Below are 16,222 nucleotides of genomic sequence, written 5' to 3'. Positions count from 1 at the left end.
AGTATGTTCTACAATAAAAGGACTATATTGGCAGCATCTGGATTTATTAGTGTATCTCTCTGGTGATTTGATGGGAGCTCATGGCACAGATCAGCCCCCATCATCCAGATTAAAACATATAAGGTCTTTACACTCATCCAGGACAGTCACCCAATGCCAAGCGAATAATTCCCCAATCAGCACAATAACATGCAATCTGTACACACACACACACACACACACACACACACACACACGCACACAAAGGTCCTAGTGAAAAACATCTGTCACTCAGTTGTCTGCTTATCTGGCTCAGCCATGTCGGTGCTCTCCCATGTGAGCACAAAGGCAGCAGTGGTGTTTTATGCTCTGCAGATGAGTTTGCTGATGGCCACACTGCTTTAGCCTCAATGTTGTCCAAACACTGAGAGAGCCAGTAGCGGTGATAACAAGGGTCACTCTCTCTTTTCTCTAAAAGACAGACAAAAGACATGCCAGTAGAGGTAATTAATGGTTTGTATTACACCCACATGCAACCACACAAAGACAGGGTTTGGCTTAATTTGTCTGACTAAACACCCTCCTCTCCACCACTTCCACACAAGTTCCCTCCCACCCTGACACCTTCCAAAATGAACCTCTTGAAGCCACCCGACCACATCCTTTTCTCCCCCTTCTCCTTCCTCCCTCTCTCACAGTCTGTGGTCTGAGCTGCATGCTCACTGTCCCGAAACATGATGAACCATTCAGCCCTATGGGAATTCCTCCTCCCAGCTAGCTAGCGTCAGCTACATCTGTGTCTGTCAGCCAGAGTAGAAGCAAAGGCAGCAGCGGCAGCAGCAGCTGCAGCAGCAGTGGCAGCAGCAGCAGCAGCGGCGGCACCAGTGTGACAGTAGCAGTGACTTGGCTCAGGCAGCAGGCAGCCTCTCTGTGACATTCTGCTTCAACTTGACTGAGAGTCGGCACAGTTCATCCAGCTCAGCTCAGACTGGGAGGAAAAGTTCTCTCCGCTCCTCTTTCTCTGGCTCCAGAGCAGATTCTACTGATTAATGAATGACAGAGGAAGGATGCTCTGCAACTTGAGGATACTTTTCTCATCTGGACACACAGTGGCTGTTTTGGATGGCTGACGGGAACCTGATGCTGTACTCTGTGTCTCTTGAGCAGGGATGACCAAAGCCTTCTGGTGTCCACCCTCCTCCTACTTTTCGTCCTCTTTCTCCTCTGCCTCTGTGCTCACACTTTTCTCCCAAACCCCTCCGGCATGTGAAGTCAAGTCAGCAGGATTTCTCAACCACCTCAATCCTTTCTCCAACTGTGTTGTGATCCTGTTCCTCAGCGCCACACTTGACCTGAAGGCTTCCCAGGCAAAACAAAGGGATTATCCATGAACTTTGCTCTCACCAGGGGACACAGTCTGCCCTTAAACAGCGGACTGTGAGATCTCATGAAAGTCAGCTGTGAGTATACATTTTTTTTTTTTTTACATCTATGACTTGTATCAGAGCCTGCAAAGAATCACAAATGCACTTTTTGATAAATGCATGAAGGCATGACCTGGATTTAAGGGGAAATAGCGTCATGTATGCACAAGTGCATGTCTGAGAGGTCTGAGCATGTATTTTTAATGTAGCCTTTTATCTTAATGAAAGCAACAGAGGATGTGCTCCTGGAAAGGTGCGTGTGCATCTATTCTTCTGGAAGACTTGGTATATAGAAATGTACTATAATTACATTGAATATGTGTTTATTTGGTCATATGTCAAGTACATTTTAAAGCCTTCTAGTTGTTGCTGAATAACCTGAAGCAATGTGTGTTTCCATAGGCTGTAAGTCAGTGACTATCTTTTATATCCTTTTTCTTCCACACCCTGTCTCCCCATCTACTCCTGCTATTTCCCTCTAGGCTTGTCATTTAAATATTTGATAATCATATTCAAAATTTCCACTGCATGGTTCTGAAATCTGGAATTCATGTTTTTTTATGTAATTTTTTTCACCCCCCCCAAAGAAAACCAAAACAGTCAGTGATTTTCTTCAAAGGCAAAAGCACAAGTCTCTCGCCTCCTTTTCCCTCCTTTCTTTGATTAAGTGAAAATGACAAAACAGAGAAGGATTAAGCAGTGAAGCGTGATTTTAACGAGTCCATCCAGTCCCCACAGATCTTGTGAGGTGTTGCAGTAAATGTAGAAAGGTGCTGCCGCTCCTGAAGAAATCCTGGAAACACTGGCCACAAAAATATATGGTTTGGTAGGTTTGCACAAATCGTGACTGGATTGTAGACCAGTTTACCTCTTCTTCTTTTTTTTTTTTCTGCAGCAGTTTTTCTTTAACTTGCATTTTTTGGGGAGGGGGTAGTTGTCCAACAGCCATCAGACCTGGGCTCATTTTGCTCTAATTTGAGAAATACCAGCCAACTAAATTCTAAGCATATTGACAAACAAACATCAGCCTAAAGAAATTTGGCATATTATGAGTTGGGAACAAATGACAGATGATCTAGATGCACAAGCAGTGACAGACACAGACTCAAATTTAGAAAACTCTTCACACAAATGAGTTCATAGCTAGATCATTATCCAAATGATGGGGCATTAATGAAATGTTGTCGTTGCTCGTAAAACAGAACTCCTAGAGGCTTTAAGTGTTGTTATTTTATTCCTTTTAACAGCTGCCAAAACCACTGTGGTGTCCATAAGCCGATCATAATGTTCATTTAATGCCCATATTCATCATTTCTCATCATAGCGGAGATGTTAAGTTTGATTTACAGAGGGAAAAAATTTTAGGCATTGACTAAACAAAAGAGAATAGTGTGCATTAGAATAAATACAGAGATATACAGATGTTTTCATCATATATACCTGACTGTGTTTATGTTTCTTTAGTTGTATTCTATCTTTGGCCACAAAGACACTGATGAATATTTCAGATTGCATGTTTTGGAGAAGGTCTTAATGTGAACATTTATAACCGTCCTCCAATGCCTGATAAACAGAATGATTCAAGCATTTCTTAGGTCCCCTTCCAGAGCACCACATATGCAGGAGCCTTAACCATGGGTCAGTGGGCTGACTACAGCATGCACGAACCGTTGTGCCAAAGAGCTCTGGGCTGCTTTGCACATCATACATACTCACCACGCACACACACACACGGTGTCCTTCACCTTCTTTGCATTGACTCGCCTCTCCTCTGCTCTCTGTTTCTTCTTCTCCTGCTGTTGGTTCCTCTCATCTTCTTTTTCTTTCCTTCACAAATGCCACACACACACACACGCGCTATTCGTTTTCTTGTTTTGCTGTGCAGAGCAGTTGTGCTGCAACTGCTGGAGAGTGTAGAGAAAGGTTACACATGACTGGAAGGCCTGGTATGAGCCAGTGTGTGGAGCTACACAGCACAGGACCAGTGATGGCCAGGTGCCAGGAGGACCTGCTGGGAGCCACCGTTCAAAATGTCCGACTCTGCAATCAGTATGTCTCAGGACAGATTGGTGCAAACTAGTCTGTCCTGACTCACATACGGGGCACTCTTAATCACTGGATCAATGACCATTACTTATGCATACTGAGCTCACACAATATTTCAGAGAGTAGTCTGACACTCTTAGGATGTATATGTAATATGGAAGACTTGGTTTTCTTGGCAAGAGCGAGATTTCTATGCGCCACTATTTGGCACTGATTCACTGTAATGAGCTTTGGGTGGTATAGTTTTATTCTTATACACTAAATACCCAAGTCACAAATAAAAGCAGAATGCTATCAGAAATTCTGCAGGAGGAATCTTTGTTTTTCAAAGCCTGTTTGTTTTTCCCTGGACCAGACAATGTCACAAAGCTCTTCCACTCTGTGCGTCACATTTGATACCAAGCTACATCCATAAAAAGTCCAAAAACAGGCCAGATCAGGACATATTCACTATTTATAGTGATGCAGAGTCCATGTTTACCCCACACTCTGAGATCTGAGTGTACCATTAAAACACTTCCTGCTTCGATTTAGAAGCTATTAGCAAGCTTGACTTGTTCTACCTCTTGAGGTCAAGAGGCAGACTATTGTTTGTGTGTGTGTGTATGATTGTGTGTGTGCGTGTGTGAGTGCAGCATTACAACAGTCATGGATGAGTCAGGAATATCCTTGTTTCCCAAACGCCGTACCCGTCATCTTTAATTAATTATTTTTGTGGCGTCATATCCTTCCATATTTCCTGTTTTGAAATATTAAAAAATAAAACCTCAAAAGACTGTTTCTACACCAGCTGATATATTATGGCTGAATTCCTACTACTCTGGCTTTAAAGTAAATGTGCCTACAGTGTAAAATTAGCTACACACAATATAATAGGATTTACACTGTAAACAATAGTCTCCATTGATCAGATGAACAGACTTGGAAAACCCTTCATGTTGCCTTCATGTTTAAATCAAAGGTAAATGCTCCCCCAGTGAACACCTACCCCTTCCCATAGTCCTCCAAAGAGTAAAGATGGTGCCAGAATTCATCCACATGCATTGTCTTTGTGTCTTTGCCTAAGGTCATGAAAGGCAATCACCTCCACTGGTCATCAATAGCTTGGAGACGGTCTGCACTGTCATGTCAATTACCCATGGCACTTTCCACATGAGTGGAAGCAGGGAAGGATGTTCTCCTTGTGCTCTGGCGTTGGTCGCAGTGGCAGGAGAGAGGTACATGATGTGGGTCAAGAGGGCATCATCAAAGTCGAAGTGTTTCTTGATTTCTCGACAGGCAACCTGAAAAAAATTTTTGACAGTGCAAATGAAAATCCATCAGGGTGGCTGGCGTGATCTTTGGCTGCTGGACCCAGTGCATCACCTTTATACCCAGGTGCATTGTACTGAGTAGTGTAAGCTTTGAATTGTCATTGATATTGATCTGATTCATTGCAGTGTGTAGGACATAGATTCTATTCCTGAAGATCAGCAGGAGATCTTTGAAGGTCTTGCACATCTTGCTCCCCAGTGAAATAATCACCGCCTTTACACTCTAAAAATATGGATTACAGTCAAGTAAACTGAGCGCACTTCAGAAAGTTGTAATACAGCTAGAGAGACTTGTTGTTAAGTGTGTTAAAAATACCCCCTGCTGCGTTCAATCTGGCGTCAAGCCACTGGTTGGTAAAAAAAAAGCCAGGCCAAAAGTGTGGCCACTGGGTGGACGCACGTTTGACAACTTCGTTCAATGACCGCCATCGTGTCAGGGAGCGCTTCAGTATTTTGCAGGGTCAATCACCAACATGTTCACAATGACATGCTGATGTTTACCATGTTCACGGTCTTAGTTTAGGCCATTAGCATGCTACATTTGCTAATTGGAACTAAACACCAAGTATGGCAGAGGAATGTCATTAGTGTTGCTGGTCTTTGGTCATGAGCCACAGTAACTGACAATTTAAAATGTTGGCCTGATGATGGCACTAGATATCAAAACAAGTTAGTACAATTCATTCTGAGGACATCAAAATATGTACCAAATCATGACAGTCCACACAGTAGTTGTTGAGATATTCAGTCAAAACCAAAGCAGACCATGCTACTTGTGAGGCTTTAAATGTTATTGAGGCTTTGAGTTAGTAAGACTGTTCTTCTTCTCTTTGCGGAAAAAGGAAAAACTTTGCTTTGGAAATTCATTATGGGGGTTCCTGCTAAGGTAAACACTCAATAAGAAAAAGCAACAAAGGAAATAGCAGAGACTTCTGTGGACAGATTCATGGCATACCTTACTGTAAACAGTGCAATAATGTGGGGATTTGAGTGATGTGATATGAAATGCCATTCTATAACAAGATGAAGGACAATCCAAGTCCTGCAGGAGGACCCCCACAGTGACTGGAATTTTATTTGTGTGGGCCTCGGGCTGCCGCTGGCACTCCTGCTAATCTGGCACTGTCAAAAGAATGCCAATGAATGAGGAAGTTATTGCTCAAATACGGGTTAGTAGTGACTGTGTCCAAAACTTTATATTGTGGGTATGAATTATGAGGCATCTCCAGCTGAGAGCAGTTAAGACAGTTCTCCTTTTACTTGAGCTCAGAATACAATCACCTTCCATAATGTATTGATAAAAACCAGCACTGGGGGCTTTGGGAAAATAAGATAACAATTACTATCCAAGATAAGTGCTCTAAAAACTTTGTCTTGCTTAATGTTACAAGGGGTGATGGACTGAGACACATCATCACCCTATGTGAAAGCTAGAGTTACATTTTAGTAACCTTAAGTTCTCTGTTTGATATCTCAGCCTCATACAGAAGACTTGAGTTTTCTGTAGCTGACAGTGCCATCCTGATCCAGTTTCCATACTGCAATGTTCGATGAGAATGCATCTATACTCCTGGTCTACTCATAGAAGGAATGTAAGGGTTGGTTAGCCGGGATATGAATTGCAGTACCTTTGAGAGCTAATGCATCCCCCAGAAGATTGCTAATGCATGAATTGACTGCTTTCCTTGCTTCTCTGTGGCCATGTTTCGAGGGATTGGACAGACTAAAGTTGAAATGTGTAAAGCTGTCTCTCTGCCCACATGTGTGCCAGTGCATCCACACCCATTTGCCAGCTCTGGCTGATGGCCTGAAGGTTCAATTGCTACAACACACACAGAGGATTTTCTCTGCGGAGGTGATCTGCCTGCGAGTCATTGTTGCTCCACACTGAGAGCCTCAGAGAGTCTGTGCCTCCCTGATAGCGGACTTATGCCAATGTGGGTGAACTGGTAATTTTTAATAGGAAGTAATGATTGTGGAGAATCTGACCATATAATTTTAAAGCTTGGAAAGTCATACACAGAACACAGATGCTGGGCTGTAACATGGCACTGAAATTCCCTAATTTTGAGCAGAAAATACGATGCCATGGAGCCCAGTTGGCTGAGGTAATTCCTGAGAGAGAGAAGTGTCCTCTCTGGAAAGCTAGAATGAAGGAGGGAGAGCTTATTAGCTCAACTGACAGTGTGGAAAAGTATGGCACACCATAGCCTCACACTCAAATACTGTACAATCTGAATGGGTACAAATCTGCGTTTTCCCCACAGGGTATAATCATTGGCATATGCAAGTGCACTCAAAGTGAGGGCATTTAATGCCGCTTCAGTGCATTTAATAAAAACCCTCAAGGCAAGAGCAAGACCACATGGTACAGTCATGCATTTGTAGATCATGACAGGAGAAGGCATCAAGCCACAGAAAGTTCCTGTGGGCTTATTCTGAAAACACAGGTCCAGGTTGGCATGGAAGTCCCTCACACTCTATGATTTGTAGTGTCAAGCACCCAGGAATGAAATGTGCATGCACACCACTGCTCAGAGAGTGGAGAGGGCCATGTGGATGGAGAGCCTTCGTTTGTGGATGATATTTACTGCCCTCTACTGGTACAGGGGAGGTACTATGTGAATACTCCACTCCCTCAATAGTGTCTGATACTTGTACTAATGCACTGAACATGGATGTGACTTAATTATTCATAACAACAGTGCTTGAGTAGTTATAGATTTGTCCATCATGCAGGTCACTCTCCAGTTCTGTGCCAGTTTGTAAAACTGCTCTGAAAACATGTTAGCAGAGTAAACCAAACTGTAAGTGAGAACCTTATCTAAAAATAACCTGTTATTAACCATGTTATGTTGTACTTTTATGGTATAATTGTTCTTTTGTGGTTGGCTGTGGAGACGAACTTTGTTTATTTTAAAGAGAGAAATGTTTTAAAGAGAGAGAAGACCACACAGATACCACTGTGAATGATCCCGTAGACTTAAGAGTATATTACAGGACAAGGGTATTTCCAAAACTCTCCACCCAAAAAATGTTTTCCTTATTTCCTTGTTTCAGCAACCTCAAAGCTCGGCACAGATTTCTTTTATTGTATTCTGCACTTTTAACAAATTTCACGACTGAATGAACAGTATTAGCTCCCACAGAGTGCACCACAGTTGGTTTTCTCTAATTAGGCACTTATGTCAAATTATCATTACAAGTCTTGGTGTCATCAGGCAGTATGTTCTCGTACAGTTTGGGAAATTATGTTGTCACATTTGACTAATAGAAAGAACAAAGATATATTTGATTAGCCTTTGTTATTGTTACTTTACAATATATCTGTGATCAGGAGATAGAATTGCATGTATAAATTGCCTTGTATACATGACTATGGAGACAGATTGTATTTCAGTAACTGGATGAGTTTAATAATATACAACAAACCTGACCTGTCATGACCGCTTTCTTGATTTACCCTACAGATAATTCATTTTCCTCCTATATTCCAAATACAAGCAGATGATCTGGAAATTGCCTGTAGGTGTTAACGTGGCTGTGAATGTACTTGTTTCTCAGTCTCAAAGACCGGAAATATTTTCAGGATATTTCCAGCTTTTTTCTGGGCAAGCTTCACCACCTTGTGAGTGATAGGTACACACAGAAAATAGATGAAAACCCTCCAGCTGACACTTTCTGCAAACAGTTCAATCAAAGCAGATACAGAAAAAAAAAATGTTGCTTTTACACACTTATGACATTTGTGATTGGTGGATTGATTTAGTCCAGGATAAATGCTATCTGATGCAGTTTGTGCGCTTGTGTAGGTAGCAGCAGACAGTTCAAACACACACTGAGGAACAAAATCACCATTATCCTTCATATTGTTGTTTTGCCACAAACAAGAATCTGTTTGTCATATTTTCTTCACATCAGTGAAAAATGGCCCTCTCAATGAACTGAGTTTATGTGCTATTAATATAGCAGCACAGATTTAGAGCAAGGAACAAAATTATGTATTGACCTGAATATTTGAAATGTGCCACAGATGTTTGCAGAGATTGCCTAAACTGCTCCATATGGGTATACTCAGATCTTAGTCTGTAAACTGTCTTCAGATTTTTTTTCATTAGGTACAATCGACAAACAACAGAAGAAAGCAATGCCTCAAGAACAACTTTATGTATAACTCACTGTTATAGTGTATATAAATGTGGAGAATGTTATTGTCTATAAGGGATGTATAACATACAGAGGTTTTATTTTTTGTTTTATAGAGCAAAACATGACAAGCCTGTGTATTCATCTCTTTTGTGTTAAGCCAAATGTGATTATTTGATGTGCAACATGCTTAAATGATGCCATCTACTGGCCATAGATGGAATGTTTTTTTTTTCAGCGATAAAGCATAACCTTTTATTTCTTTTTTTCCCAGAAGACCTTCATGAAGATGACAAATAAAAATACTCTTTTTGTGGTTAGATGCCAATAAACAGAAGACCATGGAAGGAGAGAACATACAAAACTCCACTGTAAATACCAGCACAATGGATATCCACCTAGTGACGCACAGTCTCTGGGAGGTGATCACCATTGCGACTGTGTCAGCTGTAGTAAGCCTCATCACCATTGTGGGGAATGTTCTGGTAATGCTTTCCTTTAAAGTCAACAGTCAGCTAAAGACAGTGAACAATTACTACTTGCTGAGTCTGGCAGCTGCGGACCTCATCATAGGCGTTTTCTCCATGAATCTGTATACCTCTTATATACTGATGGGCTACTGGGCCTTAGGAAACCTCGCCTGTGACCTGTGGTTGGCGCTAGACTATGTAGCCAGTAATGCATCAGTCATGAATCTGTTGGTGATCAGTTTTGACAGATATTTCTCCATCACTAGGCCTCTGACCTACAGGGCCAAACGGACTCCCAAACGAGCTGGGATTATGATAGGCTTAGCTTGGCTGGTGTCGCTTATTCTATGGGCTCCACCAATTCTCTGCTGGCAATACTTTGTAGGAAAAAGAACTGTTCCTGAGAGGCAATGCCAGATCCAGTTTTTCTCTGAGCCTGTAATAACCTTTGGGACAGCAATCGCAGCCTTTTATATCCCTGTGTCAGTCATGACAATCCTCTACTGTCGAATCTACAAGGAGACAGAGAAGAGGACCAAAGATCTGGCTGAGCTTCAGGGGATTAACTATGCCACGGACTCTGGGGTCACTCAGCCTCAGAAGACCATCATCAGATCCTGTTTTAGCTGTAAATTAAGATCGACTTCACATGACAGGAACCAAGCCTCCTGGTCATCTTCCAGCAGGAGCAATGCTGCCAAATCAGCAGCTACCACCAATGACGAGTGGTCCAAAGCTGGTCAGCTGACAACCTTTAATAGTTATGCCTCATCAGAGGACGAGGACAGGCCTGTGTCTCCAGGAGGCTTCCAGCCCTCATTCAGGAACCAGGCTTGCGAGACCAGCAAGAGTGGAGTGGGCAGTGAGAGCGAGCAGCTCAGCAGCTATGACGAGGACAGCTTCTTCCAGACGCCACCAAAAAGCAACTCTCAGAAGAGCAGCAAGTGTGTGTCCTACAAGTTCAAACCTATGGCCAAAGACACTCACGTGGAGCACCAGAGCAAAAATGGAGACTCCAAAATGGCGTCATCAACATTTTCCTCGGCTGAGTCCATGAGCGTTCCATCCACCTCCTCGACGTCTAAACCCATAGACGCCACGCTGAAGAGCCAGATCACCAAGAGGAAGAGGATGGTATTGATCAAGGAGAGAAAGGCAGCTCAGACTCTCAGCGCTATCTTGCTGGCCTTTATCCTAACATGGACGCCTTATAACATCATGGTGCTGATTTCCACCTTCTGTTCAGACTGCATCCCCCTCTCCCTCTGGCATCTGGGCTACTGGCTGTGCTACGTCAACAGCACCGTCAATCCCATGTGCTATGCCCTGTGTAACAAGACTTTTCAAAAGACCTTCCGCATGCTCTTACTCTGTCAGTGGAAGAAGAAGAGGATTGAGGAGAAACTATACTGGTATGGACAGAACCCTGTGGTCAGCTCCAAACTGACATGAACTTTTTTTTTTTTTTTTTTTTTAACTAAGATGGTGTCTGATGATGGCTGTAAATCATATGTTTGAACTGATAATCTTGCTATATGAACTTGAATTCTATATATTAGTTAATATCAAAAGTGAAAATGGTGTATCAAGAAGCTGGTGCAGTTTAGTTGTATTTAAATTTAGAGTTGCTCATTAAAAAGTAGGTCTGCTATGGTGTATGTTGATTACTGCTCCAACTATGGAAATGGAAAAACATAAACTTGCCCTACTATATTGCTATCAATGACACTGTACATATGTTCTAAAATTAAATTAAAAATACCAACATTTCCGCCCAAAATTGATACTCTTATGCACTCTTATGCCCCCAATTAACACAGCCTATTTCATTTCGAACCGTATTCAAGATGCACTGCTGAATATCTGGAGATATTTAAGTGTTGAATATCTGGAAAGATGTTCCAGTTTAATAACTGACACTGCATATTGGTTTAAACGTGTTAAAATTGCCAGTTTCCCCCTCAAGTTGATGCTTTAAACACAAAATATCAGAACTCTTTATTATTGTAGGTTCTGTGTGTGTATCGAGGATACACATTTTGAAGTTGCTATTTTATTTTAAAGGGCTAATACGTGTCGTTCTGATGTCTGAATCTGCTTGCTAAGTCAAGATTGTAACTCGATGATAATTGAAGCCTTTTCACGGGTGCCATTGTCATTTGTAAGATGAGTGAATATAGATACATTACATTACATGTTCTGCGTTTCCTGTCCTGCAAAATCTCAGTGGAAATAAAGAGCAATTATTACATAAATTAAAATTCACAAATGAATAAATAACACCAAATAACCTCCCCTTCTTCTCTATCCTACCAACCCTACAAAATAAAAGACTTGTTAGTCATTTTACTCAAACTACATGGCAAACTTCTTTAACAATATCAGTGTTTACATAGAGAATGGTATGGAAGATTTAAGAGAACTCATTGTTTAAAATCATCTGTTTATTATTCTTCATCCTCAGGATCTTGAAATACAGAATTAGTTTTCTCTGAATTACTGTGGCTAAATCAATATATCATCATACCTTCATTGTATTTCTGGCAAACTTGTAATGTAGTGGCCAAAAAAAAAAAAAAAAAGTTAGTGAAATGTTCTTTTCTGCAAGCTTTGGATGTAAGCATTGGATGGACACACAAAAGATATTTTACATGTGTCATTACTACGTGTCATGACACACTTTTTTGTAACTGTGATAAACCAGAAATCTGCACTTGCAATTTGAGGAGTGAAAGAGATGCTTTGCTTCATATATTGAAATGGTGTATGTTGGAAACAACGCTAGAGCTAAAACCGTAATGCATTTTTATACTGTGTTTCAAGTTTGTTATTTTCTTTTTGTCCTTTTCAGTATTTTGTGATGTCCATGCATTTCTGAATAAAATGTGGTGAATTTAATGTCCAGCACGACAGCTATTAAGAGAAAATTCCTTATGTCAACCATCGTAGTGTTTGTTAAAAAAAATAAATTAAAAAGCATAACAAAACAAAAAAGAAAGTTGAACACTTTAATGTTTATCACTTAGCCTTTAACAAACCTAGTATCACAAATATTAAAAAATAGTGTCCTTATAGCTCATCCCTCTTGCAGTCTCCGCTGTAAATCACTTTAACTGTATCTGAAGGTCTCACCATCATCCATGCATACTTGCACAGTCGCTCCTTGTTGCAGTCCTTTTGCCAGTAGATGACATTCCTGCGATTTAGATTGGCACCAGCACATGCATCGTACCACCAACCTCCTCCAGGCACCCCCTGAAACTCCAGCTTGGCACAGTTTTGGAAGTAGTTGTCATTGTCTCTGTCTTTCGTGGTGAATTTCTGGTTGTCATGCAGGTAGTTCTCTGTGTCCAGGGTAAGAGCGTCTACGGTTGTGCCTTGGAACAACCCAAGCCTTAGTCTGTATGCTGATGCCTCATCCTCCACTAGAAAGGGGTCATACTCTCCCATCTTGGTGACGGCGTCTGGGTCCACTAGTTTTACTCCTAGTTTATAGTGCCCAGGGCCACGGGTGAGCTGATGAAGGTATTCATTCCCAAGCCAGTGATCCCCAGTGACATCCCCAAAGCCATGCTTGTACTCAGCCCAGGTACAATCAAAATTCACGCTGCTGTTTACAGTGATGTGCTGCACAACAGTCCATCCTCCCTCCCGCATGGCACAGTAGGCCACAATGGGGGAGTCACCTGGCTGGATCAGGTACACCCCGTCTCTGGCCTGGCCTGAAGAGGTCATCAGCATTTCATAACAGTCTCTGGGCAGCACTGTTGGGCAAATTAACACAACAGTCATAACTGTGAATTAGTTAAGGGGCAGTTACACACATTTCTCAGCTTCTGTCTACTCTACAAACATTTTGAAAAAGACGCTGGGGTGAGTTAATAAGTGTAATAAAATGTGTAGTGGTGGAAGTGGACCTTAGATCAGATTTTAGTCCATATGATGCATAGTGATGTTGATTGTCTCTGAAAAGGTTTTTTCAGACATCACAGACTGGGTGGAGCCAGCCTGGGGTGCACAGTGAAAACGTCAAACAACACATAGCAGTACAATGAGGCCTTTTATCCCAGCTTCTTTTCTCCTGTCAACGTATTCCTTCAAAAACAAAATGGTAAGAGCTACATGGTGGTAAACATTAATGTGTACTGGCAAATATTAGACACCACGTCGATTATAACAGCTCACCAACACTATTTCTCAATGTGATCCTGGTAAACATGGTAAAACCTTGATCAATCGCCAAATGATTACAACTGTCTGACAAAGTATCTTACTAAGGTGCACAAATCACCTCATCGGACATAATGGGTCATTAAGCAATTTGGATCTACAGCCTGGAATTTGACCCACACCCACTGGAGAATACACACAGATAATCTGAGATAAAGGTTATTCAGCATTTAAAAGAAATCACAGGACTGTTTCACCCAAAGTACACACTGTACTATCATCAGCCTGAGTTTGTAAAAATATCCATAAGTTATGTGCATTTCATTCCCAAACAGCTGCAAACAAAGCACAACATTGAGATAGACAGCAAAAAGACAAGACAAACTGAAAGTGAAAGTCTACACATACAGCCATACCTCTCATTCCACGGTTCAGGACCAAGTTATGCTCATCGGGACGAAGCATATTCAGGTTCTCAGCTTTAAGATGCTCCATGTTAACTCCAACCATACTTAGCAGCAGCAGAGCTACTGCTGGCAGTAAACATCTCAAACACTTCATCCTTCGCTTTCCTGTGCCTTCAAACCAGGAGGGGTTAGTTAATGTTAGACTACTGTAAGATTCTTATCGAATTTAATGAAGAACACACAGTAAAAATGTACCGAATGAAAAACCTTAAGGCATCTTACCTTTAATAAAGACCCCCTTTGTTCACTGTACCTGAATCTTATCCCACGTGCCTGCTGTTTTAGTCTACTCTGACTGAATGAAAAACACTAGAATGCAAACAAGCTGTCGACTGCTGAGTTCAGATTCAGAGTTCACTGAATTGCAGGTCCTTTCACACAGCGTCTCCTGCCCAGTCACAGCTGGACTTCAGCCTCAGGTTCACATCACAATGACGGACACCAACCCTCCATTTATCTGTGTCAAGTGAGATAAGCCTGCATTTAAATTGAGAGATATGAGCTACGTAAACCCCTATCTCTGCCTTACTTAGATCACTTCAGGACTGAGTGAGGCTGAAGTTCAGGTGAGAGTGAAATGCAGGGATTCAACTTTAATCTGCTGCTGGTGATCTACTGTACTAAAACTTGAGGTAAAGTACAATGTTGAGTTAAAGTGCAGTACGTACAGCTGCACAGAGTGAGTGCACAAAGTTTTCATTGATTAAAAGAAACATATCAAGCTGAATACACAAAAAAGACTGTAATACCAACCACAAACTTTAAAATTTAAAATACAAACTTTATTCATCAACAATAGGGCAAGTAAATGAGACACACACAAACAACATATCAATGAAACAACATTCTTGCATTCATTCCTACAGTCATCAAAGCCTCCACATTTCTGTGACCTAACTGGATAATAGTACAACTCACATCAAGTATTTTAACTCTTCTACTTGCTCTGCTAGGCAATAAATATACTAATCTCTACAGACAAGGGTACAGTGCAATCTAAAAGCACAGCAGACGCTGTTATCTAAGGTTTCCCACTAAGGATTTTTTCAAAATATTTTAGGCTGCTGTTACCAGAGAAAGATCTGTTGTCTGGATGGCTCTTTGCTGTCAGGTAAGTTGAGACAGAAAAGACTCAATGGCCTAAGGAAAAAAGATTACATATGTAAGACTGGCATTTTTTTTGTATAGCATGAACGGTATAAAATCAATCTAAGTCAACAATGACAGTAGTAATTCTGTATTCATACACACAGCACTGACCTTTGCCAAGTCTCCTGCAGCTCCTGGAACAGATTTCAATACAGGTTCCTGATGCCATAAGTCCAATAACTGTTGATTAAAGACTTGGAAATTTCTGTATACACACACACACACACACACACACACACACACACACACACACACATATATATATATGTGATGCTGTATGGGTTTGTATATCTTATTTTGTTTACTGTGCCTTAATGTTTTTAATGTTTTTATGCTTTGTACTGCACATCTCATAAAGCACTTACATATCTAACAGAGGTTTAGATGATCCACTGTGGCCACTTGCCCTTAGTTCCTCCCACCAGTTTTTCAAAACTGAATTTATCCAGCTTAAGCCAACTATAAGATACCTGTAAGAATAAAAAAACAACAATCTTAGTTTATTTTCATTTCTGTAATTATTCTGCTGCTGAAGATCCTGTATTATGTGTTTTATATTGTAATAGTTCTGTGAAATTGCAGTAACACTTGTAACAACATGGATACTCACTCCTCATACGGATTGGTGAGGACTTTCTTAACTAAAGGAAAGAGGTCAACACAACAGCCAATGGAGATCTTTGGAGAGTCCTCATCAATGCTGAGGGGAAAATTAGATTTAAATAACATTCACTTCACTTGTAAGTTGTGTTACTCAGGCTCTTAAAAAATACAGTGTTTACCTTTTGCTTATCAGGGGGAGAAAATCAACAAACACACCGGTGTCTTGGATTCTGTACAGAGACAGTGATGTAACAACACTTGAAATTCTAGCAGACATATTGCGTGTCATGTTTGAAACCAGGTACACACTACGTACCTCAGGAAGTATGTCAGTAGCTCTCCAATATTTCTCTGCCACAGTGTTAAAGCTACTTTCAGCCTCAGGTTTCTTCCAAAGAGCACGTCAGTCATTGTGCCGTGATCCTTTGAGAGCTGAAATATATGGATTGGTTCAG

General features: G+C 41.2%; 3 protein-coding genes across 3 annotated transcripts in view; 1 reads left to right on the top strand and 2 right to left on the bottom strand.

Moving 5' to 3' along the window:
- The first annotated feature begins 9,231 nt into the window (after positions 1–9,231).
- Positions 9,232–10,830, top strand: chrm5a (cholinergic receptor, muscarinic 5a). The gene has a single exon (XM_041060913.1). The coding sequence runs from the start codon at positions 9,250–9,252 to the stop codon at positions 10,828–10,830; it is 1,581 nt and encodes a 526-aa protein (XP_040916847.1). The 5' UTR covers positions 9,232–9,249.
- A 1,007-nt stretch (positions 10,831–11,837) lies between these two features.
- On the bottom strand, positions 11,838–14,338 carry zgc:194887 (uncharacterized protein LOC571819 homolog). The gene is made up of 3 exons (XM_041061053.1): positions 14,238–14,338; positions 13,965–14,126; positions 11,838–13,142 (listed from the first exon to the last, which is right to left on the bottom strand). The coding sequence occupies exons 2-3, from the start codon at positions 14,107–14,109 to the stop codon at positions 12,448–12,450; spliced, it is 840 nt and encodes a 279-aa protein (XP_040916987.1). The 5' UTR covers positions 14,110–14,126; positions 14,238–14,338; the 3' UTR covers positions 11,838–12,447.
- A 481-nt stretch (positions 14,339–14,819) lies between these two features.
- The window catches only part of LOC121197107 (KATNB1-like protein 1), a 30,994-nt gene continuing 29,591 nt past the window's right edge, over positions 14,820–16,222 (bottom strand). The window contains exons 5-10 of the mRNA XM_041060521.1: positions 16,084–16,199; positions 15,947–15,997; positions 15,775–15,864; positions 15,530–15,634; positions 15,276–15,369; positions 14,820–15,155 (exon numbers count right to left, since the gene is read on the bottom strand). Coding sequence (XP_040916455.1) covers positions 15,123–15,155; positions 15,276–15,369; positions 15,530–15,634; positions 15,775–15,864; positions 15,947–15,997; positions 16,084–16,199 — 489 coding nt within the window. The 3' untranslated portion in view covers positions 14,820–15,122. The remainder of the gene's footprint in view (positions 15,156–15,275; positions 15,370–15,529; positions 15,635–15,774; positions 15,865–15,946; positions 15,998–16,083; positions 16,200–16,222) is intronic.

Source organism: Toxotes jaculatrix, chromosome 17 (assembly GCF_017976425.1).
Source record: "Toxotes jaculatrix isolate fToxJac2 chromosome 17, fToxJac2.pri, whole genome shotgun sequence".
In the NCBI taxonomy this organism is placed as follows: domain Eukaryota; kingdom Metazoa; phylum Chordata; class Actinopteri; family Toxotidae; genus Toxotes; species Toxotes jaculatrix.
The sequence above is the reverse complement of the archived record's forward strand: the minus strand, read 5'-3'. Positions and strand labels throughout refer to the sequence as shown.